The sequence below is a fragment of the Centruroides sculpturatus genome, unplaced genomic scaffold (genome assembly GCF_000671375.1).
Source record: "Centruroides sculpturatus isolate CEXI.00-Female unplaced genomic scaffold, Cexi_2.0 scaffold516, whole genome shotgun sequence".
In the NCBI taxonomy this organism is placed as follows: Eukaryota; Metazoa; Arthropoda; class Arachnida; order Scorpiones; family Buthidae; genus Centruroides; species Centruroides sculpturatus.
The window spans coordinates 72,837-99,457 of record NW_019384788.1 but is presented as its reverse complement, the minus strand read 5'-3'; the positions used below and the strand labels follow the sequence as shown (position 1 = coordinate 99,457).

Genomic DNA, 26,621 nt, shown 5'->3' with positions numbered 1-26,621 from the left:
TGAATGAGGTGAGAAATTGTTACACCAGCTATGAGGTGGGTAGGAGATACCCGAAACTTTGATGCCGAATTTTTTATACTATAATTGTGTATAAAGTATTTTTTCACTTGGGATAATAAGAATAGTATCTATTCAACAAGATGAGTAAATAAAATATTATGTTTAAGATTGAAAAGCATTTTTTTTAATTGAAATAACAAAGTGTCTATATTTTCTTTGAAAAACTACAAGTTTTGGTAGTTTAACATTTTTTCATATAAAATTCTAACAAAATTACAACTTCTTTGGTTAATCAACATAACTATAGTATCTTTCAATTATAAAAATAGAAAAAAACTAAAATGTCTTATGAGATCAATTTGCACAGCACCAACATTACACCTACAAATCAGCACAATCTCCACACACAAAAATCACATGCTTCATACATATTGGCTTCTCACACTTCAAACAGCAATGTTTTGTTTTCCTATCTGTTTTTTTAGTACAGTCACCACACCTGACATATTTACCACCCACTTTTTTTGAAACAGGTAATGAAGGTTCTCCCAGATGATCAGTAATCACTTTTTGAGTTTCCCTTGGATGATACATGTTTTGTTGTTTAATGCAAAGACTATCATTTGAGAAATCTAGAAATAAATCTATGAATACTATAAATAACTATAACTCATAAACTTACTGTCAACTCAAAAATGTAACACCGACTATGAAATCGGGTGTGACGTACCCCAGCCACCTTTGCTCATGTGTATCTCCCGCTGACACCAGCAAAACACTAAACTGAACACTGCGCCTCGCCCCCCACTCTCTTACCTCCAGCTACTGTGAAAACGGGATTTGCATGGCAACAATAACATTAAATAATCTGCATTTAAAATCTTCTCGGGTATGACATACCTGACCTCACTCACGCCGGGTTAATTATTTAGCTACTTCTTAAGTAGAAATAAGTCAAAACCGGTTATTTTGTACTTGAAAATTTGTGTTCTCCGGCAAAAAGTGGAAAGACAAATTTTTATGACAAACGGATACATAAATCGTAAATTTAAGGAAAATAAATTCTAGAGCTTTTTCTTTATCTCATGCATCTCTCTCATTCATTAAATTTAGTATAAAGTACAAAAATTTAGTATATTTTGTATAAAAATTGTATAAATTTAGTATATTTTGTACAAAAATTGTACATGTTTTTTTCTACATCCCTTTAAAGATGGGACATACGAAATTATTTGAAACCAGTGAAAACATCACTGGTTTAACATTGAAATCCGTAAGTAATATAAGATTGGAGAGTGGAATAAAAATATCAAATATTTTAATGGATTTTTTTATTCTCCTGTCAACTATACAGAACTATCATAAAAACATACCAGTAAATTCTTATCGGTTGGGTTAAGTTATAAAACACTTAATAAAACATTTAACACCTTATAACGCTGATAATATTTATTAAATTTGAATTTGTTCGGTAGCCAGTCACTTGATGATGGCCTATTCCATTAAGCTGAAAACATTTGTGATTAAATAAAAATTCTCAGCGTTATAAGGTGTTAAATGTTTTATTAAGTGTTTTAAAAGAAAGCTGAGTTTGATATTCAATTAATTAAGTTATAAATCTACTCATGATTCACATAATCGGGCGAGGGCAGCCAAATATCTAGCAGGCAGGCGACTAACAGCCCAGAACCGGTCCTGGATAGAATCATTGGAAGCATTTTGATGTGTAGTTTTCACCAGCTAAACCGGGTGAGGTTGGTGCTCTGTAAAGCGCATGCACAAATCTGGCTGTATGGAAGCTGACAATACAGCACTTCCACTCTGCCACTAATATTCGAATATACAATAGCAATCTTATTTTTTTTTCACGTGTAGTATAGAAATTTGTAATAAGATACATAATGAAGTTATAATAAAATATTGTGTGATTATTTTCATATAATTAAAATTAATATGTATTTATTTTTTAGAAAATACAAGTGAAGTGGTGCTTCCACCTCTTCCAATGACAGCACTCCACTGCATGCCATATTGTTAGGAAATTCTTGAATACTGACACTGACACACACATTTAATTTTAGTTTTGTTTTGAAGTTACTATGCCTTGACTCTGGTCCGGCATAGTACATAGCCACTGGTGTGAACCGAGTATAATTCACTAAACTCAACATAATAATAATAATAATAAACTAACAGAGAACACATCCATACTTGGTACCCTATTAGAGAAATAAACAATGAATATATACTATTTTTAGAAACCAAACAAGTTGTTTTTAATCAGAAATGTTTTCATCCTTTTATAAGAATTTGTTCCATTGCAATTTAAAAGTGTTTCTGCTGAGGATGTTCAGCAGAAACACTTTTAAATTGCAATGAAACAATACCATTTTAGAATGCTGTTACATTCAAACATTAAATTAAATAAATTACAAAAAGTGAATAAGTTATAGATTTTTAATTTTTAAATTTATTTAAGTCCTATAACACAAACAATATTTAAGTAAATTAATTAAATAGTATACCTAGTAATTGAATTAATGAAAATATTGGCCAAAATAATGATATAACACAAAGATGTAAGGTGCTTACTACCCCTTCTTTTGACCTTGAACAACTTTCCTCTTATCTCTAATTACTTTTCTAGTTAAATCTTGATTTCACTTTTTGCACAAAAGAGTTGTAATTTTGAGAGTTTTTTGTCATTCAATCCTACTGATGTTTAGATCTAACATTAAGCAGGCAAACACGAACAGTAACAAAAAAGAACTTTATTAGAAAAGGTTAGAACTGTCACAGACATCCACGGGCAACACCCGGACAAAACCCAACGAACTTTCGCGCCTTTTCTTTTCTGACGTTGCCAGCCACTCTTGTTGGCAAGTGTTGCCAGACAGTGTTCAGGATCTCTGGCGCTGGCGGCCACAGCTACTCCCCCACCAGTGTCTGAGACACGAAACGAACGGGAAACGATACATGTCGGCCAGAGCGCGTGGTAGTTTGTCGCGTTGGGGCTCGATCTTCTGTCGTATGTTTAGTCGTCGCTGGTCTTGGCATTGGAGNGCGAATTAAACGTCTAAATTATTCGTAAAATCGAATATTTAGCGAGCTACTAGACGTCAATGACACTCACAAAGCGGCTTAGTTGAGTCTGTCCGAACGCTCTTATCACATGGTTACACTCGAGAGTTGTTAATTTAATACGTTGTAGAGGTGTTTACGATGCTCTTGCGACGATAATTATGTAAAAATTTGTTAATATTTTAAATTAAATTAGCGTATAGAAGCGTGGGGTGATCACCGGGGATGTGTTTGTTTGTATATGTTTTCTCTTCACCACCCCGGTTTAAAATTCGTAGAAACTGGTTTCGTGTCATCGAATAGTTTAAAAAAATTCACAATTTAATTCCTAGAATTTCCTCCTGTGTAGATTATGTATACACTTTCGGGTCTTATCCGGTCGTTAAATGGGTATATAACATGCAACGTGCAACAATGCTGATGTCACAATGATAGAAAAGAGACTATCCAATCATAAATTTCGATTATTATATAACATTAATGATCTAAAACTCGTTCCTTAACTATTCTAAGAAAGTCTTGAGGTGACCTTCGTGCTTTTTTAGAACAATAAAAGTTTGTTAAGGTGCCACGTATATAAATTCAATGAAAATCCCAACTAGTGTGTGATGGTTTGTGTGGGGGTGAATACTTTCCTTTGTTTTTACGCGCCTTACATTTAAATTATGAAGTGTTTTTGGTGTTTGGGAGGGCCTAAAGTATTGAAAAAATCTGTTTCGATAAAAAATTTGGGGGTTAGAATTCGAGAGAAACATGTTTAAAGTTAGCGAAAGTAAGGTGTGATGTGTATTTGGAAGGAAAAAAATGAGACTCTCATTGACCTAGTTTTCAACGCACACACACACGGAGACACACACCTTCCTGTGTGTTTAAAGCAAGGTCGAGATCGATCAGATCGATCATCCAAGCGACTGGATTGAATAGAGATCCTGTATCCAGAAAATAAAAATAAAAAAAATTAGGACAATTCACACTGTTGCTGTATTAACTTAACACAGTAAAGAGGTGTCAAGGACAGAATGAATAATGTCAAGTTTGTCTTCGCTTGGTTGAATAGGTAAAGTGTATTTTGACTTCTTTTTTTACGAGAATTTTTTTTTAGATTTACTTCTTTAATAAAAGGTTAAAAATACGTATCACGATTAGGAGCCATCTTGAACGATTCAACGAGGTATGACCTCGTTTGATCTTCAAAAAAATTCAAAATTTTTGCTTGTTTTCGTATAAAAATGGCTTTTTTAAATATTTATTTGACTTCCAAAACACCACAGAGATAAATTAGGAGCCATTTTGAATCCAAAAAATCGCCAAGATTAAACGAAAGTATGGCTTGGTTTGATCTTCAAAAAATTCAAAATTCCTCCTTTTTTCGATGTAAAAATGGCCTTTATCTGTTTACTTAACTCCCAAAAACACCAGAAAATGAAGGATAATTAGATAAATTATGATGAATTTAGCTTCTAACCTTCCTAGACACGCTATTCATTTAGAGGTGACATCATTTAGCTTTTAAATGTATCCTGAAAGAAATTTTTTTTGATGATTCTAAGAAATTCAACTGTTTAATTTCAATTCTATAGTATAAGGAAAGATTTAATGAAGTTTTTAAAAGTATAAATTGCGAAATTTTGCTTTTGTATCGTTAGAAATGATCAGGATAACAGAGAAGAAAAGAGGGTGCCAATTATCTGATTCAATATTTAATTCTATACCTTTAGTCATTTAAACAAGGTCTTTTTTAGAATTTTATGAAGAATTAATTTCCTATTTCTCTATAGATTCTAAAAAAAAAATCACACGCTCATACACTCTTAACGATCCTAACGTGAAGAATTCCAATAACAAAAATACATCTGTACTTTATTTCATATCATTGTTTTTGTTTTTTATAGATATTTCGGGGGATTTTTTTTACTCTAACGTGTAATTTTTGAAGCATTAACCTCCTCCAGACGTCAGTAATGAAGGCTTTCGGGGGTATTTAACTCACCCTACTCTCATTAAGGTAGAGAGACGACATAATGGCATCCATCTCTCGACTTTTTATAACTAGATTTTTCTCAATTTTTGTATTATTTAATGATGTTTTTTTTCGTATATATATATATATATATATATATATATATATATAACATTGTTCTATAATCCTTAACATACATTTGTCTGTCCAGCTAACTAAAAAACACAGTATGAAGTTGTCTTAAAACAAATATTGAAAATGGCTAGATCTCGTTTCATTCACCAGCTGTGAATACCTGGATGAGAATAAATCAATATTATCCAACAATTGCTTAAAAATATCAAAAGGATTATGAATATTGTATAAAAATAAACTTCAAATATCTCTAATGAAAAGCAACAATAAAACTATGATTTAAGATATTTCCATATTGCTTGATTTGGCATTATCTTTTGTGGTTTGCTTTGATTTTATTTGAGGATTATTAGCTGTGTGATTAATTCTTACTCCTTTACCCAGGATTATTCAGCAACAGAAACCAATGTCTTAATTAATATTGATATGCATAATTGCCCTGAAAAATATATATAAGGTGCGTTCCATAAGTAATGCGACTAATTTTTTCACGACACGATGATATGTTGTAGCTAGTTCTAACCTGCTATGCTAGGTGGTGTGGGATGTTAGCTTCAAAACTTGCCCAGTCTTGTTTGCCTCCAAGCTGCCAGCATGTGAGAACGTTCATTCCCGTGAACCCCATTTTGAGTTAATGTAACATGGAGCGATGGATCATTTTGGGGAGCAACGTTACACTATCAAATTTTGCGTTAAACTTGAGAAGTCCGCCACTGAAACTTTTACATTAATTCAGCAGGCCTTTGGGAGTGATTGCTTCTCCACAAGTCTTCGATGGCACAAGTCGTTCAAGGATGACCAAGAGGAGGTCACCAACAAACCTTGCAGTGGACGTCCATCAACCTCCCGAATTGTCTTCTTTGACGTCAGAGGCATTAACCACCACGAATTAACCACCACCACCTGTCAGGACCACTGTAAATGCAGCTTTCTTCTTGGAAGTGTTCAAAAGACTGAAATCCTAGTCACACGCTGCTGAAGTGACATCAAGGGGACACGGAAACTTCATCACAACAACGCGCCAGGCCACAGCACCTTCACTGTCGACAGTTTCCTGGCCAGGACACATACCCCATTGGTTCCACAGCCACCTTACAGTCCTGACCTGGCTCTCGCCAACTTTTTTTGTTTCCCTGCATGAAAGGGAAACATTTGGACACAATGTAAGGAACCAAGTCCGAGCATTATTTTTATTTACTTTTATTTTGCTTTTTATTATATTTTTGTTTGGGGCTTATGTTTTGTTAGGACGAAGGTTTCCTAACCATTCACCTTAGAAACTTAAAAATAGAAGCAACGAGAGAAAAGCACCATAGAAAGAACTCACCAACGAGAGAAAAGCACCATAGAAAGAACTCGCACAACCTTGCGCTCCCGAGTGGAAAAAAGTAAGTCCGTACCGAGAAAAGGGGGGAGCCCCACAAGCACAACTTTGGGACTCGCTAAACCTTAAAGAATAAAAACATCCCGAAAATTGTCAAAAAGAATAATGTAAAATGTTAGTGAGTTTTGTTGGAAAATAGGCTGCCAGACAAATAGAAAAAGTTTATTGTTAGCAAATAAGTATGTAAATGAGGGGAGTGATCGCATTCAGAGTTGTGACGTCACCTCACAACTCACAGTATAAAGTCCGAATCTCAAGTGAAGATGGACAAGGTGAGCTTCTGTTATCAACGAGCTTGGTGACCTTCGGAGCAGCAAACAAAAGAGAGGTGTCCGATAGGATAAAATAATTCCAAGGCGCTTTTGAAGTTATTCGATTTGTGGATCAAAGATTAGAGAAAGTCTTGAGAGTTGAGGAAAAAAGTTGCTAGTATTCAATATACTAGGAACTTTTTTCCTCAACTCTCAATCGATTAGGATCTTTAATCATAAGAATTATTGTACATAAATTAAGTCTCTGAATTTTGTCGAATTCCAAAAGGGAATAGAGTTAAGTTAGAAAATAGACTGATTTGAGTTTTGTCGGGTTGATTCTTATTGAGTTTCATTGAATAAATTGTTACTTGATTTTTACTAATTATTGTATATAGTTTATTACTAGAACTTTTATTAAATATTTGATTTGTTTTTGACAAACTTTGTCATTATTTAATCTGGTGCGCTCTTAGTCCAGGCCTGGCACACTAACGCGAATCCGCGTAAAGTACCCATTAGGGAACGGCTATTTCCGGCACACAGTCGTGTCGATAATCATTGTAGAAAGTTGAAAAAAAAAATATAGTACTTTACAACAATTGAAAACATCAAGGTTTATGTTACATCAGCTCTAAAGGACATTCTGGAGAAGGCCTTCCAGAATGCCTTCCAGGCCTGGAAACACCGCCTTCACAAGTGTATTGATGCAGGAGGGTGCTATTTCGAAGATTTTTGAGTAATTGTAAAAATATGTTCAATAAATGATTCTTTATGAATTTAGTATCATTTCTTATGGAACTCACCTTATATTTATTATCCTGCATTTCCTGGATCCAGAAATGCTGACATTTGTGCCTAGAGCTTATCACTTGAACTTAGTTAGGCAGAAAACATCAGATGCTTGATTATGATAGGTGGGCATATTCACAGTGATTTCTCATTTGCACTTATTGCTCTGTTGCATAGTCTTTTTCTTTTTTTTGTTCCACTCTAGTCCACATTGAACTGTTAAAAAGTTGGTAATCTTACTTAAAAACTCAGACTTTTGCAATAAATTGCCTAAACAAATATTACAAGTATTATTTTATGAAATAGTTCATCAAATTAAAAATATTTTAGGAAGCAGTTTTATTGAACTTGTGCAAACTGCCTGAATCCTATCACTTATAAGGTTAGAAGATATTGTGTATGATTGTTGACATAGTTTCTACATTCATCTTGTCCTACCTCTAACTCTGCTTCCAAACTTACACAAGCTTATTTGCAATGATGGAGACAAGTTTTCCATCTCGAGAAGTTGGGGGTCTATGCTGTTCTGCTGGAAAATCTTTCAACGGGATTAAACACAAGATATATCGGGGCCACTACTAGAATGCTTGCCAGCCACCTTGTGGAGCACCAAGAGGACGTTGTGAGGGATAGGCACACCACAGAGCTGACAAAAAAGGTACTCGACCAGGTTTACAACCCACTATGGTCCCAAGCAATTATGCTCAGGAGCTGTAAAGATTGAAAAATTGTTTTCATATGGGAATCTCTCTTGATTAACTACCACCTTCGATGCATGCAACACTCCTACCCTTGATCTGCCCGTTGTATGGGTCACACTGTATAAGTGATTAAGCAACTATTAGCATTCTCCAGTATTCGTATAGTGTGATCATGGATTCGCGCATGCACCGCTGCAAATGTCATGGAGTTTACTGCTCGTTCAGTTTTCGAGCATATTTGAATATTTGTTTGTGTTCTTAACAGCTTTCATAAAAACTTCAAGTTAAAATTTTAAAGCGTTCTATTATATATTCGGATTCTTTCCATTTAACTTCTCGGTAAATTTCTGATTTTTGCCTGATGACGACGACTATAAGTTCGTCAATATCAGTCATAGTGCTTGCAATAAAAAACGTACATGTAACGCCATCCTCAGTGTCTTCTCCATTTAGTATACAATATTTGGCATGAAAATCATCATATTGATCACTAAGATTGAAATGATATTATATATATAAAAAATGAGGATATTCCTTAGAGAACTGTTGCCAGTTACTCTTATGTAAAGAGAATTTTGGAGTACAGTTTTAGACCTGGTATTGAATTAGAGCAATAATTAAAAAACTTATTGAGTCCAATAATTCAGATACTTGTATCCAAAACATTTATCAGCGTTTCAAGTTGTTCATATTTAAAAAGTTCTTGGAGTGCAAACAGTTGATATTGTAAATTTTATTTTTCTAAGTCCTGTTTTGTTGTTTACTACTAACTTTTATAATAATTGAATTTTTTTTTTCTTTTTAATATTTAGATGGAGACTATAAATCCTGGACATTCAGATTCTGGTCACAATGGAGATGTACATGATTTAGATACAGATCAAGAATCTCCTACACTGGATACAGTTTCAGGATTTTCTACTTGTTCCTCTCCACTACCTCCAGAACCTTTTGAACCAAGATATACAGTAAAATTTACTGGAAATGTCACAAAGGATGGCGATATTGTAAAATACACAATAAAAACCCAAAGGGTAAGTATTCAAATATAAAAAATGCTTAACAGATTTTGACTATATATATCCACTGGACTCTGTCTCTCTGTGCCAACTGTGCCACTGGACTAGTCTGTCTCTCTGTGCCAACTATTGGATAAAATTATCAGTTTTGATACACCAGCATAAACTTTATACTTTAGTGTACATTTAATTCCATTTAAGAGAAACCCAGTTAACAGTTAATATCAGCCTTTTATGTGGTTTGAAATATATCTTATAAAGTGTACTAAACACTATTTGTTAATGGCAGTCTCTCTTTTGCTTACCTCCCAGAAGTAATGTTATTGCTTCAATAAAGTTTAAATAAAATTTAAGTGTAATCTTGAAAAATTGGGAAATAATTGCAAACCTTACTCAGAGTCAAATTTTTTATTATCAAATCAATGGTCATCAATACTAAGAAAAGACCACGTGATGCCAGTGGTCAGTGTGTTAGGAGAAGAAAGGATATTCATCATCAGCGTGTGAAGGGTCTTGTACATATGGTCCTAGTAGTATACAATGTTCTTTGTTAAATAAAACTTTCATTCAGTTACCTTGGCATTGTTTGTCTTATCTGTGCTACAGCATCACTGGCAAACACAAAATTCCAAGACAACCACAACAAGCTTTAACCATAACATATATACAATATTACTAATTTGGCACTAAAAGTAGGCATGTCATCATCTATCAATAATTTTGGTGATTAATTAAATAATTCAGATCAGTTAAATTTTAAAGAATGTGGAAAAATAATGACACAGATCTGGATTTGAATCTGCAGCTTTTGTTTACCACACAAATTTGTTGTCAGTTACCATCTGTAATTGCAGATTTTGTTTTGACTGTGTCTGATCAATAAGTGTTCTAAAGAATTCTTTTTAAAAGCATGTAATTATACTAGTAATATCCAGCAAAATAATGTATTGATAGTTCCTTAATAATAATAACAAACTTTTTTGATGATTTTTAATCATCAAAAATCTTTTTCTATAATTAAAATAGCTAATTTAAGTAATTATTATTATAATATATACTAGATAACATTTCTATTTTTTAGGTTAAGTGTTAATAACATAGTAATGTATATTTTGCAGGGGTTGTATGCAGTGGTGATATTCAACAGGTTCGCACAGGTTCAGCTGAACCCGTTGTTAACATTTTCAAAGTTTTTCCGAACCCGTTGTTAAACACACGTAACATTTCTCAGTGGTTTTGTTTCTTTTAAAAAATATATTAAAATATACATATTATACTCTGTAACACTACTAAACTAGAGCCTTATACCCTGTTCGCCTGGTGCAACCTCCATCGACTGTTTCAATCTCGACTGAAACGAGGTTTACTCGCAATCGACTCTAGAGAGTTCTCGTAACTAGATCCAGTCGTAAGAGAGATCCCACAATCCCACGCGCGTGAGAAAATACAAGGTGGCTGCGGAACACATGTTGAGCTATTGACAGTGAAATAAGAAAGATATTGTATTTTGAGAGACGATGACATCTGTCTATTATTATAATAATACCTAACGATAAAATAAATGATTTAGAAAAGTTTTTCTTGTTTAACTGCTTTCCCTATGACTTTTTCTGATTAAAAAAAAAGCCAATTTTTATGTTTATAAAATACTTTGAATGAAAAATATTAAAATATGTACAAAATACACCATTTTGAATACTCTTTTTTATTATTTATAAAAAAATATAGTTCTGGCATAAACAATGTTAAATTATAACTGACTTAATTTTGCGAACACACTTTTTTTATTTATATGGGTATCTTAAGGTCAGTTTTTTGCACTAATGTTGCTAATGCACCATTTGAGCGAAAAAAAAATTAAGGAAAAATTTTCTGTTAGCGAACCCTTTGTTAAATATTTCAAATATCACCACTGGTTGTATGTTTGAGTCCCATTCTGTGTTAATCTTTTGTTTCAGATACTTCTAAATTAATTTAACAAGTTGTAAAATTAAATTTTAATTATTAAGATTTTGATAATTGTTGCAGTAGACTTGAACTTTGAATACGAAATGTTTTAAATTTGGTGGGCTTGAAGAACTCCATAAACATTTATCAGTACTATGCTCCTAATCTACTAATAAATTTTTATCAGTTATGAATACTTTGATAATTGAGGAATGCTACTACAAAAATATCAATTTAACAAACTATTTTAAATTCATGAAAGTATATAGGTTATGATTTTTATTGAATTGAAATTCTTGAAGTTTAATGAATATCTCTATTTGAAACTTCTAATATATCAAATTTTGTTCTAATCAATTTATCAAATCTTTTGAATTGACAACTTTGAGCAAAATGTTTTCAAAAATTTTGAGAAAAAATAAGTTCAAACAACATTGATGTATATCAATGTTGTTTGAACTTATTTTTTCAAATGTGTAAAAGTTTTCACTGATGCTATTCAGATTCCGAAGATATGCCCATCAGGTACTTATATGAATATAGAATGAAGCACATTATTTATTGCTTCATAAGTTGTAAGAGTCATCCTCATGACGTTTAATTCTCCTTATTATCTTGGAATAATATGCATATCTTTATAAATTATGTGACAATAAATAACTACTATGATTATATAGTGCAATCAAAAAGTCTCACTGTAGATGCTTGTAGTTTTATGCAAGCCCATTATGTCAGATATCCTCATTGATATTTTTGAAAACAAATCAAGAGGAATTTCTGTTTGTCTGGAGAATGACAGAAGATATTTTTACACTTGCTGTAAAGACTTTACCATATTTTTCACTATAAGATGCTTTTTTTTTAATCTAAAATTTATCTGAAAATTAAGATGCATTCTACAAGCCAAATGCATATTAAACTGTGAAGAATATTTTTTATTCCAAAAAGTGATATGAAAAAAGTGACACATTCAATACATCAGTGCATCTTTATCAAACAAAAATATCTGACATGTAAAAAACTTGTGCCAAGTAAAAACTTATGACAATTTAGATGATGATCAAAATTATTCTTTGGATTTTTCTTTAGTAAAGATAAGTGTGACACTTTGAAGCAAAATGTAGGAAAAAATAACATGTTTAAAAATTTTGTGGAAGCTTTGAGGCACCAAGCTTATCTTTAGTGAAGAAAATCTAAGAAAAATTTTGACTGTCATGTAAATTTTAAGTTTTTACATGATGCAATTCTTTTATATCTCAGATTTTTTGTTTGGGTATCAATTGTTTTTTGTTTAATAATTGTATAATTATGTCAAGACATAAGACAATGATGTACAATTCTGTTGCAAACAAACATGCTGCAGACCAAATACACTGCTAACTGAATGCTTTCAATATTCATTTCAGTCAGCCCCAACTGAATGCTTTTGATATGCCATTTAAAAAAATCATTATAGAAAGTTTTAATTAATTGGTGTAAATTTGAGTTTTTGTTGTTCTGGATATCATTTTGAACGAAAATCATTTGTTTCCATGCGGTTTTATCTTTCAACTTAGCTCTGTGGGAAATCCCTGTGAAGTTTGATCTATCGACCCAGAAGTTTCTTGAGCACCTTACTAAGAATGAGAAAGTTTTAAGTTTAAAATTTTGAGCTTTCTAGACCCAAATAGTTTTTCTCTAAGAGAGTCTGTAGTGCCAGATGAAGAAAAAGAAGAAAATACAGCTTTTCTGGCAATTTTTCACTTTTCAATTGCTTATATTTCAGCAACTATTTTACAGAAAATTTTGAAACTTTGCACACTACCTAAGAAAAAAATTATTTTTTGAATGAGATATTCAGAATTACTGCAGATGTTTGGAGGGCAGAGAAATTGACCCCCAAATGTTGGAAACTCTGATTTCTGTATGTGTAGTCAGTCAGTGACTTTTTTACTCAGCACAGAGTCACTGCTGTGACTCCTGAAAAGGTAAAAATTTCAGTTATTACAATCAATTAAACTAATATTGTTGTATTACATTATAATCTGTTACATTCATATCATTAAAGCACTAAAATCATTGCTAAGAGAATTTTCAATCATCTTGTATAAAGGTGTAAAATATATTTCTCTGAAAGAACTCAGCTTGGAGTTTTGATAATGTAACTGACATTCTTACCTAATATGCAACTCGTAAATGTTGTTAAGCATTGCAGATTCAAATACCACTCTTACAGATGGTTTTAGATGTATTGGAATTCAAATTTGCTAGTAATGCTATCAAACAGATGATTCGTGTACTTGTAACTTTATAAATTATGGTTCATGGATTTCAACTATGTATATAATCACTTGATGACTTAAGGTATAACTTAAGGTAACTGTTAAGGTTACTAATTTTATTCAATGATAGAATTTATAATTATTACAATAGATTATTAAAATAATATTTTCTAGATTTAAATTCTAATAATAAATTCAGAAATTTTTAAAATGATTATTTTCAGGTGATTGGGGATGGAACGGAATACATAATTCAGCGTCGTTATGAAGATTTTGAGTGGTTGGAGCATTGCTTGGTTACATCAAATAATATACATGGAATTATTGTAATTAAAATCAAATTTTTCTGTACTTTTTCAATTATTTAATTTCAGTAATAAGTGATCAAATAACCTGATATGAAAAAACAAGTTATTTATAAATTAAATAGTAATATAAGTTTCCCTGCCTTAAGAATGCAATATTTTCCTGAAAAATCTGACATAAGATAAATTTTCATTAATTAGAAATGTAAGTTGTCATTGATTTCAATAGAGAAAACTCATTTAAATGTTCCTTGGCTTGTTGGAAATCCACCCATTTTTGTTGGTGTATAACAAAGGGGCATGAAAATATAATATTACACAAGTAGATATGATGATAAAAGACATCCAATATAAATAAATTGCAATAAAGACACAAGTTCAAACTTGAAGTGCAGGGAACATAACTGCCAAGAACAACACAGTGCCATTACCAAGATGTGTGTTACTGCTGGGAATTTGAAAGTTGAGTTTGCTCTTTCTTATATTTCTCATTTATGAAAAATATGTCCTCAGGATTCTTTGTAGGCAAGGGAAAGATACTAAATCACTTTCTTCGTATTCATGGGTTTTTGTGAATTAAATATTGTAAGGCAGGAATCTTGTAATTTGATGATTTTAAATAATGTTATTTAATAACAGTATTTAAAATCATCTAGAATTACTGCTATTAACTGTTAAACTTACTGATGCAAACATGTTTTGTTTATATTATCCAGCTTTGATAATTAATATCCACATACCTAGTTCGATAATTAATTAATTAATGTTCAAACTTAATACTGGTAAGTTTAGAATTATTAAATAATAATAATAATTTAATATTAAAGAAAAAATTTTGAATATTAAGTATTACAAATTATGTCCAAAACTATCAATATAATGTTTTATATTTATATAACTTTTATATTTTCAATACATATTCTATTATAAGCATGCTCTCATTGTTGTTAAATATTTTTATACAATCATTTTTATCATCTATCATATCAATACTTTTCATAAATTATATATTTGGTGATTTCACTCATATCTGATATCTTCTCATATTTGGTGATTTTGGAAAAAGCATCTCGTATACTTTCAATGCTTTTATGAAAAACTGGACAATTATTACTGGACTATGAATTAGTTAATATTATTTTGTGATATTTTATTTCATATATTTGTATCTGTTTTAATTTTATACATCTTAAAATGCAACCGAATCTTTATACAATTTTATATTTTACATCTTTGTATTTTATTTCTAATTATTTAAAAATTTGAAATTAGTGCCTTATATGTTAGAATGTTGTTGATCTGAGGCAGATCTTGTGTAAGATTGAAAATGTTTGTTGAATTTACATTAAAATTATTTACTGGATTGTAAAGGTTTTGTTTGCTGTACTTAGCATTACATTACATTTCAAGTAAATGAATAAGTCCAAAGTTTAACATCTGACAATTGCTTTTTTGCTCTCTAAACAGAAAAAGGCATAAATTTAAATTCTGTATTTAATAATTTTACTTTATACATTGTACTTTAAACTTTTTATATGCCTATTATGGAATATTTCTATATAAAGGATTTACAAATGGTATTAAGGCTTAAGAATTTTAAAATTGTGGTATTTTTGAAAATTGTTTAAAATTTTTTATCATTAGTAACTCCTTAAGAATAGTTAAATTACTATGTATCTTAATCATTAGTCTGAATCCAGTCCATGGCACCAGTAATCTGATCTGCAAATATATTTGAAACATCACTTATAAATGATAAAAATTGTCCTACTTTTTGTATATATGGAGTATAGGAAATATTTGGAGTCCCTACCTACAGTTTGTGTAATTGGGCTCTCAGTCGAAAAGTCTTGGTTTCACTAATTTAAGGGTTGGTGGAAAAATTTATTTTTATTATGTTCAAAAATAATACAATAATTTTTTAGTATGGTTTCATGTTGAATCATATAGTATCTGTTGAATTTATGGTTTCAGCATTTTAAATAATGTTTACATATTATCAAACATTCAGTGTAAAAAACAAATTTTTATATTTGAACAGGAAATTTCATTATTTTTAGTTTTCTCTCTCTCAGAACAAAACTGTTATAACATGTACAGTCAATCTCCCTATAACACTGTTGATTATTCCGTTTTATATGAATTCCATGTTGTATGAGTCACTTAGATTTTACAAATATGTGAGCCATTCACAATCTGGCACAAGTATTTGTAAAATCTAAGTGACTCGTACAACATGGAATTTATATAAAACAGAATTATCAACAGTGTTATAGGGGGATCGACTGTAATTCTTTTGTTTGACCTTTAGACATTTGCATTCATTTTAGAAATGCAATATCTGGTAATTGGAAACTGCTTATATAATGAGACCAAGTATCAACACTATTATTAATTAAAATTTCAATAATAATTTAATTTAAATGTTGAAGTTTGAGTTATGTTAAATAACTGAATGAGAAGCTTGAATATCTATTGATGTTATCATCAAATAGGTTGAATGGAATTCTTCATCAAAGTAACAGTTATGATATCGTGGAGAATGGAAGAGTTTTATATTTTTAGTCAGGCATCAGAGTTCTTAGTATGTAACAATAGGAATGAATGAACAATAGAGTCAATATATTTATCAAACAGTTCATAAATTCATAAAGCAGTTGTTGCTCAAATTAAAGCTGTAATGCAGTGGTTCTCAAACTGTGGATTCAAAACACTTTCTAGAAGATGCAAAGAAATGATCAAATATTGTTTATTTTAGAGTACTGTACATCTCTCAAATGTACTTGATATTCTATCCACTAATTTGAATAGAATACTGTAGCAAACAGTTGCTACAGTATTATCCTATTAAACTTTTTCTAGCCTTTTTAATTTAAAGAGTTATTTTTATCCTAGATACTTTGCACTTTACTTTGACTACATACTACATCATACACAATATTATGCAGGGTAATTATTTAGTAACTAATCATTTATATGTTTACTAATGTTTAGTGAAAAATCAAGTGAACTTTGTTGTATTTCCTATTTATTTCAGTGTAAGTTAAAATGTAAAGCATTAAATTTATTTGTAGAATTTTGTTGGATGGCAATTTTACTAAAATTAATTTGAAGACCATTTATTCACTTCTTGTGTTCCAGAATACAAACAATTGATGGCCTGACCTTTCTTTTTAGGCTGCTTGGTCATCAAGTTTAAAAACATTCCTTTAAAAAACACAGAAATGCATCCAATTAAAATTATAAAGTTAAAATTGGAACTGGCGGATCTTAGATGTCTTTGTTTTTCTTCCCATTCGGGGATTTTCAGGCTTTATATCTACTGAGGAAAATGCGCTGGTAAATGTAGATTATCATTGCTTCCCCTGATGATGAATCTTTGCAAGAGTTTCAATTGCAGAATTTTGTCGGATGGCAATTTTACTAAAATTAATTTGAAGACAGTCAGGTCGTCAATTGTTTGTATTCTGGAACACATGAAGTGAATAAATTAGGTTGATGAGAAGGTGAAATTGAAGGTGGTTACCAATTTTGGACAGACTATGTCTTGAAATTAATTTCATTGAGTTTATATTAATCATGCAGTTTTAAAAATTTGGAATGACTTTTACATTAGTTCTTATATAATAATTTTTAAAACAAATTTTCTATTTTTGCAGTTATTGGAATATGCATTGCTTTATGTACTTTATATAGTAAAATATAACTTAATCCTAAATCTTCATGAAAAAATTGCATTGTAATTTCAAAAGAATATTTGAAAGAACATTATATGATTATTTTAAATTACTAAATAATTTAAATTAATCATGATGTAATAGCCTGATATAATTCAGTAGTAGTTGGCAAGTTACATACATATATCAGGTTTATGGATGTTGGTTTCTATTTGAAAGAATTTTTCTTTATTCTACTAATTTTATTTTAACAACAAAATGCATCAGAAATATATTGGAGTTTTCTTAATATTCATATATTATATTTATTTTAATATTTTTATGGCAATATTATATTCGAGTTGATTGAATTAAATTCTATTTTCTTTTGAATGCATTGTTTATGTGAATTTGGATATACTTATACTTAATAAAACAAGTTTATGATAAAAGTAAAGTAATTTTAATTTTATAACCTTTAGTATTCTATTATGCAGATACCACCTCTACCTCCTCGACCACCCATAACTTCAGAAATGGCTGAAGCTAAATCCAAAAAACAACTAGGAAGCAATACAAAAACATTAATTGGTGATGAATTTCATAAAGACTGCAGGCAGTTAGAACAGTAAGAATCTATGTTTTAAGTACTTGGTATAAAAATATGAAAAGTCAGTTTATTATTATGTGTATGTGACAGCTTCCTAATTTGATTTCTGTGGAATATATTTAAAACTTAAGATCATAGATTTTTAAAATAAAGCAATAGCATAATTTTATAGTAATAAGAATAATAATAATAATTTAGAATATCAATTTTTTTTTTGTCTACAATATCTTAGGTTATGGATATGTTTTTAATATTTATATTAACTTAATTTTTAGCAATTATTTAAATGAATAAAATATGCTTAGATACATCAGTATAATTTTACAATAATTTTAATTTTAGGTACTTAAGATTATTATTAAATCATCCTTTATTTGGTTGTGAAGATGTGTTGGAAAAATTTTTAACTGAGAAAGAAGTAAGTTTTAAATATTTTATCATTAGCAATTTTAATTTAAATGAGAAACACACTATTGATATTAATGTTTTTAGTCTTTGGTCTTAATTTATTAAATTAGAGTAAAGATATTTTAAAAAAAAGAAAATAAAAGATGGCTTATTAAGGTTTGTTATGGTTTTTGTGAAATTTTTACGACTTAAAATTAGGAAATGAGGCATTTAATCTGATATTAAAGTTCTATAAAGTAATACTAAACCTGATCCATGGAAGATATCTTTATTCAAGTATAAGTAAAGAAAAATATATTTAAAAGTTCGTTGCAATATCAAATGATAAAATCAAACAAAATAAATAATTTGTTAGCTGTGTTTTTTCCTATTTCAATTTCTTTAAATTGACTTATGAAAAACTTTCTACATAAATTTTTATTTACATGTACATTCACATATAAAATTTAGAGTTATAACCTGTTCCAGCAACAATTTCTTTATTTATTAAATGTTTTTAATTTTCTAAGTAGAAATAAAAAAATTTTTGCTGGAACAGGCTATAAGGATGGATGCACACATGTGGTGTGACAGCAAAAAGCAGTGTAGCACAACCACACAAGTGACAATCTGCTTAGATTTTGACACGTATGGTATTCAAGATAGCGAATGATACCAACATTGTATTATTTTTGTTTACAAATTTAAATTTTGTATGGCTTGCTTTATTTAACTAGAAGACATTGAAGGTTTTGGATTAGATTCCTCAATTAACATCTCTTGATAAAGAATACAGTACTATTTTGAGTAAGATTTGTTTGTTTTGCCCTTCAAATTAAATTATATATGATTATTTTTTTAGAATTTGTGTTAAATTTATTTTCTTTTCATTGTAATGTCAGTTATCTCAATTAAGCTCGTTGAATTTTCCACCATTAAAACAAGTGATTCTCTTCTTGTGTGACTGCAAAATGAATTATTATTGACTGATAGAAATTTCTTGATGGCAGCCCTTTGTTGCTATGCTGCATGTGTGCATCCACCCTAATGATTTACTCCAGTAAAGAAGTTTATTAACATTCACATATATACATTAAGCAATTTTTATTCATTAATTTTATTTTTTAATCTAATTTTGTTGGAATAATTGATCTCACATTCTTTGATTTGTATTAACAGAATTCGTAAACCTCTTGTGCCTATGGCACCACACTATCAAAAATAATTAAAATGCTTACCTCAGGTAGCCAATTTTATTTACTGCAAGTAATGCTTTTTATTCCTATTTCAGAACATCTTCACTTTCAATTATTTTTGAAAAGAATTTCAGTTATATTCAGGGCTTTGGAGTTGGTAAAAACAAAAAACACTTGACTCCGACTATGACTCTGTGAGATCCGACTTCAGAGTAAGGCCAAAATTGTTCATTTCCCCCCTAAATTTTCGACGTATGTGAAATAAATTTGTCATCTCCTCATTAAAATAACATTGTCGGAAAAAAGAATCAAATATCTTTATAACTTTCCTTGTTAATATAAACATTCAACCCTCAAACAATGACATTCTTCTGCTGCAAGATGAAAAGTTTATAGTTAAAGTCCGAATTCATCATTTTGTTGTGGTCCCGGGAACAACTTTAACCTCCACCTGCAGAACCAACTCTACCTCTCACAATAGGGAATCACATGACTAATTTCCCCAGCCCGAAGCTATAAAAGCAACTGCTTTCCCCTCCTTGGGGGAGTCTCACATCTACGGCCGTCGGAAAGGGTTAAGTCTCGGAGGAATTTCTAATCTTGTGCGTCGATCACCGGCAAAAAGGACTAAATTTTTCCCATCTACGTGGAAGTATACTAGAGATATGGAGCAGTTAATGTAAACTCTCTCTCCATGAGTTAGGAGCTAGCGAACTAAATTCATTTCTCAAGATGTTAGAGTTTGTAATCGTTAATTTACGTTAATCTAATAAATTGTTGTTTTCATTGTTAACTGGTGTCATTTACTCGCATATTGCCTACACCTAATCGACGACCTCTCTCACCTCCTCCACTCGACCTGACAAAACGAATCCTGACCCTTTGGGCCCGCATTCAAAATTTAGCCATCTTGACAAGTGAGCAAGTTTAACGACCTATAGCTGGAAAGGGAGACCTCCAACCTCCCTGGCGGTTCATAACTCCGTCTCCTGATAATTTTAGTAGACTGACTCTGACTCTCAATTCTGGCAAAATTAAATACCAAGTCATTTTATGGGGTGCACAGGAGCTCACAGGGGGTTACCCTATTCTGAAATCTGAAAAGAACCCCAGGCATTTACCCAAATACTTTTATAGTTAGTATTTTTAATATTTAACTTACATTAATACTGTAAGGTCTCGTTTTATGCGGTGGATACGTTCTACAGAAAAGCGCATATAAAAAATTCGCATAAAAAAAGACTTTACTTGCCTTGAAAAAGTAGGGATACGTTCCGTAATTTTCTAAAATCGCATAAAACCAAAACGAGTTAAAATTAACTTAAAACCACATAAAAAAGTTTGCAGAAATTAATTTAATTTTTTATCCTTTAACGCCCATTGACGAGAAAACTCATCAAGTTTACATAGCGTTACGAAAAACTCGGTAGTTAAGGCCACTTTTGACAAAAATTTTTTTTTTCAATTTTTGGAATGTTTTTTAGGTCCACAAATTTTTGCAAAAATTTTTACCCGCGCAAAAAAATTTTATCGCTATTTTAATTAGCCTTTGATAAGGCTTGATTAAGGCTTAATTGTTTTTTAATGGGAGTGTTTTATCAAATTTAATTAATCGTTCTAAAGTTGTAGTGCACGGATTTGACTTCGGTAAAGTTATTTAAAGCTGCTTTCTGATGTCAAAAACGACTTCCAATAGTTTTTAAATTTTTTAAATTAATATATTTTATTTTATATAAATTTAATTAATTAGGGGGGTCCNATTACGAATGTACGTATACATTTAATGGCTTTATTTTAAAGCAATATAAAGATGAAGGCGTATTTGGGAATTAATATAATTGCATATTTTTTTTAAAAAAATGCATATAATTGTAACCAGTATTTACAAGTTTCCTGTGTAGATATAAAATTATTATGGATGTTTCTGTGCAATTGCAATCATTTAAAACTTTGCTAGGTTATATTTAAATAGTGTTTATACGTATAAATACGTACAGGAGAGAATATTAAAGTAAATATAATTACCTTGCTACGTGGACACGTTTCTAAACAATATAAAAGATGCATAAGGTATCGGGTTGGAAAACAGAAGGTCGTCTTATCATTTCCAATGTCAACTAGCTTAAACTTACGGTCGTTCACTCGTTACCACGTCTTAACAAAGACTTGCATACCTTTAAATTGAGTCAAAGATAAATAAATAATATATTAACCATTATTAAATTAGTTTACAATTTCATAATAAAAGTATAATTACGCTATAGTTTGTTTTTTTTTTCTTTCTTTCTTTTATTGTTTTATATTCATTTAAGTCCTTAATGGCGTACACCTACAAGTTCCTCCTTTTAAGGTAAAAGTGTTTGTTGTAAGGTTGACCTTCGTTATTGGCCTTTGACGTCCAGTCGAGGAAGGCTGGTTCAACCTGTTTATCCATTTCTGCATCTTTATTCTGCCTTGTAAACGTTCTTAGAAATATCTAAAACTTTAAATCGGATTCAAGGACGAATTCAAATTTTTAAATTTCTAATTACAAGCCCGTTCCTATCAATAACAATATCAAATTTACGTAAACGTTTTTCCTTCTCCGGGAAAAACGGAATAAAAAATCTAAATAAATTTAAAATGCTAGAGTTGACACATTTTTCCCAACTGACTCCTCTGGCCAGAAATTCTCCCAACTCTGACTTCACAGTCAATAGGAATGATTTTTTGCCGGAAGAAGGACTCAGAAGGGGTCTGAAAGCGTTCCTATTGACTGATAGATTGTGCTTTGCACTGGTTAAAGATTTTATGAACAGTGTTTTGTATAATATACTCCGGTGTGTGGTGATTCGTTATTTCTGTAATAGCAGTACGAGGTCTGTTCAAAAAGTATCGGACCTTTGGTTGGCAAAAATACATTTATTGATTTTGAGGTACAAAACCCTAATCCCCTTTAAAGTAGTCTCCTTGGTAGTGTATACACTTCTCCCAGCGTTCCTGCCATTGCTGGAAACATTGCTGGAACGCATCTTTTGGAATGGCCATCAGCTGGTCTGTCACATTCCGCACGATGTCTTCTCTCGACTAAAATTGGGTTTCTTTTAGCGGCATTTTCAGCTTGGGAAATAGCCAAAAGACAACGAAGGACCTCCTGGTAGTATTCCTTTGCGATGGTTTGGCCTTGTGGTGCGTAGTTACGATACACCACCCAACGAGAGTCGAAAAAACTGTCAACATGACCGTGATATTGCTGCGGACCTGCCGCGCTTTTTTTGGCCTCGAGGATCGTCCCCGAAAGCCTGCTGAATCTTGTGAATGGTTTACGCTTGGGTATCACCAAGGTTTTTGGCAAAATTTGATGTAATATCGCTGCTCACGTTGTTCAGTCATTTTCCAACTTAGTGGAATTTGACGAGAGCTCGCTACATGACCTCACTGATAGGCCGACTGCCAATGACTGACGCTTCCTGCAGGCAGGAAAAAATTCAGGACTGTGCATGACTGTCTCCTCCACAACTCCACCGAAAGAGGCCTCCCGCGCATCATTGGTTTACACGGAAAAAATAAAAGTCCGATACTTTTTGAACAGACCTCATATATCCATACTTCAAATGTGTTAATTATGACTGTCCAAAGTGAGGAATATGCAAAGGTATGTTAATGGTGTGTATATACAGATTATGTATATTAACATGCTATAATAATCAGAATTGTAATTAAGGGTTTTAAAGAAAAAATTTTTCTGTTTTAAATAGATTGACAAGTTTAATAATCGTGCAAGTCATATACATATTATGTATGTAATAGCATCTGGTTCAAAAAGATTGTAGTCTAAATGTTTTGTATATAAAAAAAACTATACCAGTTATATGCATTTATTGACCTTTTGTGAGCTATGTGTGTTTTTATAACTTTCTAATTGACTAAGGAGGTGCAATTTGAGCCCAAAATGTGTATCCAAAAACACGTATTAACTGAATTGGAAATAAAGATATGAAGGAATGCCAAGTGATAGTGTTTAAGAAACACACAAGAATAACGACATGGTTTCAGATTAGCCAAAAAAAAAAAAAAAGTTATAGCATGATGGCTCATTGCATAATGCCATTACATGGTGTTAAAGTGCATCTCTCTTGGCCTATAAAAGTGCATAAATACATCCTGTCTGTAGTTTACCTATTATAGAGGGACACTATGTTACTAGAGATGCTCTAACATCACAATTAAAGACCATATGAATGAATTTGAGAGGGAAAGGATGATCAATCAGATTGAGAGAAGCCAGATGGTCATCTTGCCAAATAGCCTGCTACCTAGGCCATTCTGACAACACTATGAGGAGTGTTGGGACCACTGGACGAGAAAGCTCACACATGTGACACCAGGCTCAGGAGTCCTTTGACAGACCACTAATTTGAGAGATCACTGGTCCTCCAACAAGCATGCACACAGCCAACTGTATTGTCCACTATCCAGACATAGGAAACTGTAATGATGGCACCTACATATCTATGTCTGTCTGTCTACCATTTTGAGGCACCTGAGTGAAGAACACTTGGTGTGCTGCCATTGACACCACATGCCATCACCTCTGTTTGGAGTGGTATTTCTTGACAAGATTTGACTGCAACAAAATGGAACTGGGTTGAATATGATTAATCCAGATTCAGTTTGGGCACTGACGATGGTTGTGTTTGTGTCTGAAGACCCTGTGGTGAACACCTCATTCCTGCCTACATTTTAGAGTGGCACACACAGTCTGGGACATATTACATCACATATGACATCTGGTCATCTCTAGTAGTGATCTAAGGGACAATGACAGCTAAGAGGTATGTTAACATCCTGCAGCAATGTGTGTTGCCTCCTGTGGCTGGGTTCTGAAAAGCCATTTTCCAACAGCTTAACCACACACACAGTAAGTGTGTCACAGGACTGTCTTTGCCACATTGCCACAATCCATGGTCTGCTTGGTCTCCTGATTTGTCATCAATTGAACATGTCTGCGATCACCTGGGATGCCAAGTTGGACAGTAGTTTGGCCAAAGTGGAAGACTGCTTGCAACATCTGTGAACTGAGATGTCNTGTGTTTCCTCTCATGGCAGTGTTTTTAAAAGCCATTTTCTAACAGCACAATGCTCAACCACACACAGTAAGGGTATCACAGGACTGCCTCCTGCTTGATCTCCTGATTTGTCACCAATTGAACATGTCTGAGATCACCTGGGATGCCAAGTTGGACAGTAGTTTGGCCAAAGTGGAAGACTGCTTGCAACATCTGTGAACTGAGATGTCGCAGGACACCATACACTACCTGTATGTCCATGCCTGCCCATATCACATCATGTTTTCATGCCTAGAGCTGGCCCAACAAGGTACTAGAACCCACAAATTTAAATAAATCTTCTGCAACATAGTTAAAACATTCAATAGTAAATTACAACACACCACACCAGGAAATACTTAATGGCACACAAGTAACNAAGTTGGACAGTAGTTTGGCCAAAGTGGAAGACTGCTTGCAACATCTGTGAACTGAGATGTCGCAGGACACCATACACTACCTGTATGTCCATGCCTGCCCATATCACATCATGTTTTCATGCCTAGAACTGGCCTAACAGGGTACTAGAACCTCCTTTCATTTGTAGTTTTTCCTGCAATAAATGATCGTTTTTCTTTCATTTTGTAATCATTTATTTATGTCACTGATACTCACACATGTACAATTTAGTTCAATTCCAACAACTCCTCCTTGGTCCACTAACTTTTATGGCAATGAGTGTATTTTAAAATGACCAATTCTTAACATTCTTATAACCATAAATAATAAGTCAAGTTATATTTATCATATATTATTAATATACTTTAAAATATTTTAGTATAGAAATGTGTGTTACTTTTGATTTATTATATGTAGAACAAGTATAGTTAATATTTATTCTGCAAAAGAAAATATATTAAAATATGGTTAAATGCACTTTCACATATTTTAATTTTCTTCTATTTTCTTTTGTCATTTTTCTAAAAAAAAATAATGCCCACAACCTTTTAAGTTCCAGCACTATATTGTGGTGAGCACGTGGTGATGAATGAATTCTCACAAAGAGACAGGAATATAAAACAATAAGATGTGCTTTATTTTACTGTATGAACATATATACAGGAAAGGTTCGTTGATTCCGACCTCCTTGTTCCTCACTTTAATTAAACAAAAGGGAACAAACAACACCGACTCTTAAGTTACAGCGGAGCTAAACTCTTCTTTCGCGTAACAAAGGAGACACTTAATCACTAACTTAAAACTACTTATAACTAGAAGAGGAAAGGAAGGACAGGAATTAGAATAGAATGGGAGAATAAAAATGGAAATTCTTAGTAAGGAACGGGTACCCGAATGGTTGACTGAGGTGGTGGCCACAAGATGATTTCGTCTTGGAATTCTTTTCTTCTATGGGGACGGAGCACATGCGAGGACCCAAAATTCGTTCTTAAATCTCGGCTTTTCCAAAGTTCTTTTTCTCTTCCAATGCTATTTCTATCTTTAGTGTTCTTCGTAACCCTTCCGGCCGAAGCAACACCGAACTCGAGACCGCTCTCTCCGACGGTCTTTCCTCCTCCGGTCCAAAGCCAAAAGTGTCCTTATCGTCCCCCACTTGCCCTCTGGGCTATCTTCACTCCTTTGTCCCGAAATTGGGTCACTGACCACCCACATTCAGACGAAAGTTCCAGAAAGTATAGAAACAGAACAAAGAGAAAGGGGAATAGAATATTCTTATATATACATATATAAAATAAAAACAACAAAAATATACTGGTGTACCACCACAATCGCCCTCCCCTTACGAACTATTTACCGTAGTGAAGCTTACGGTAATCCAATCTATGTCCTCGTAAGTTGTACCGTTGAGGTGGTGGAGAGGGGTTTGGATTAACATTACAATTATCGGTGG

The 26,621-nt window shown here is 32.1% G+C and overlaps 1 protein-coding gene across 1 annotated transcript in view; it reads left to right on the top strand.

Annotated features, from left to right (window-relative positions):
- The first annotated feature begins 9,091 nt into the window (after nucleotides 1–9,091).
- The window catches only part of LOC111629278 (sorting nexin-32-like), a 51,149-nt gene continuing 33,619 nt past the window's right edge, over nucleotides 9,092–26,621 (top strand). The window contains exons 1-4 of the mRNA XM_023373160.1: nucleotides 9,092–9,338; nucleotides 13,756–13,857; nucleotides 17,990–18,120; nucleotides 18,445–18,520. Coding sequence (XP_023228928.1) covers nucleotides 9,117–9,338; nucleotides 13,756–13,857; nucleotides 17,990–18,120; nucleotides 18,445–18,520 — 531 coding nt within the window. The 5' untranslated portion in view covers nucleotides 9,092–9,116. The remainder of the gene's footprint in view (nucleotides 9,339–13,755; nucleotides 13,858–17,989; nucleotides 18,121–18,444; nucleotides 18,521–26,621) is intronic.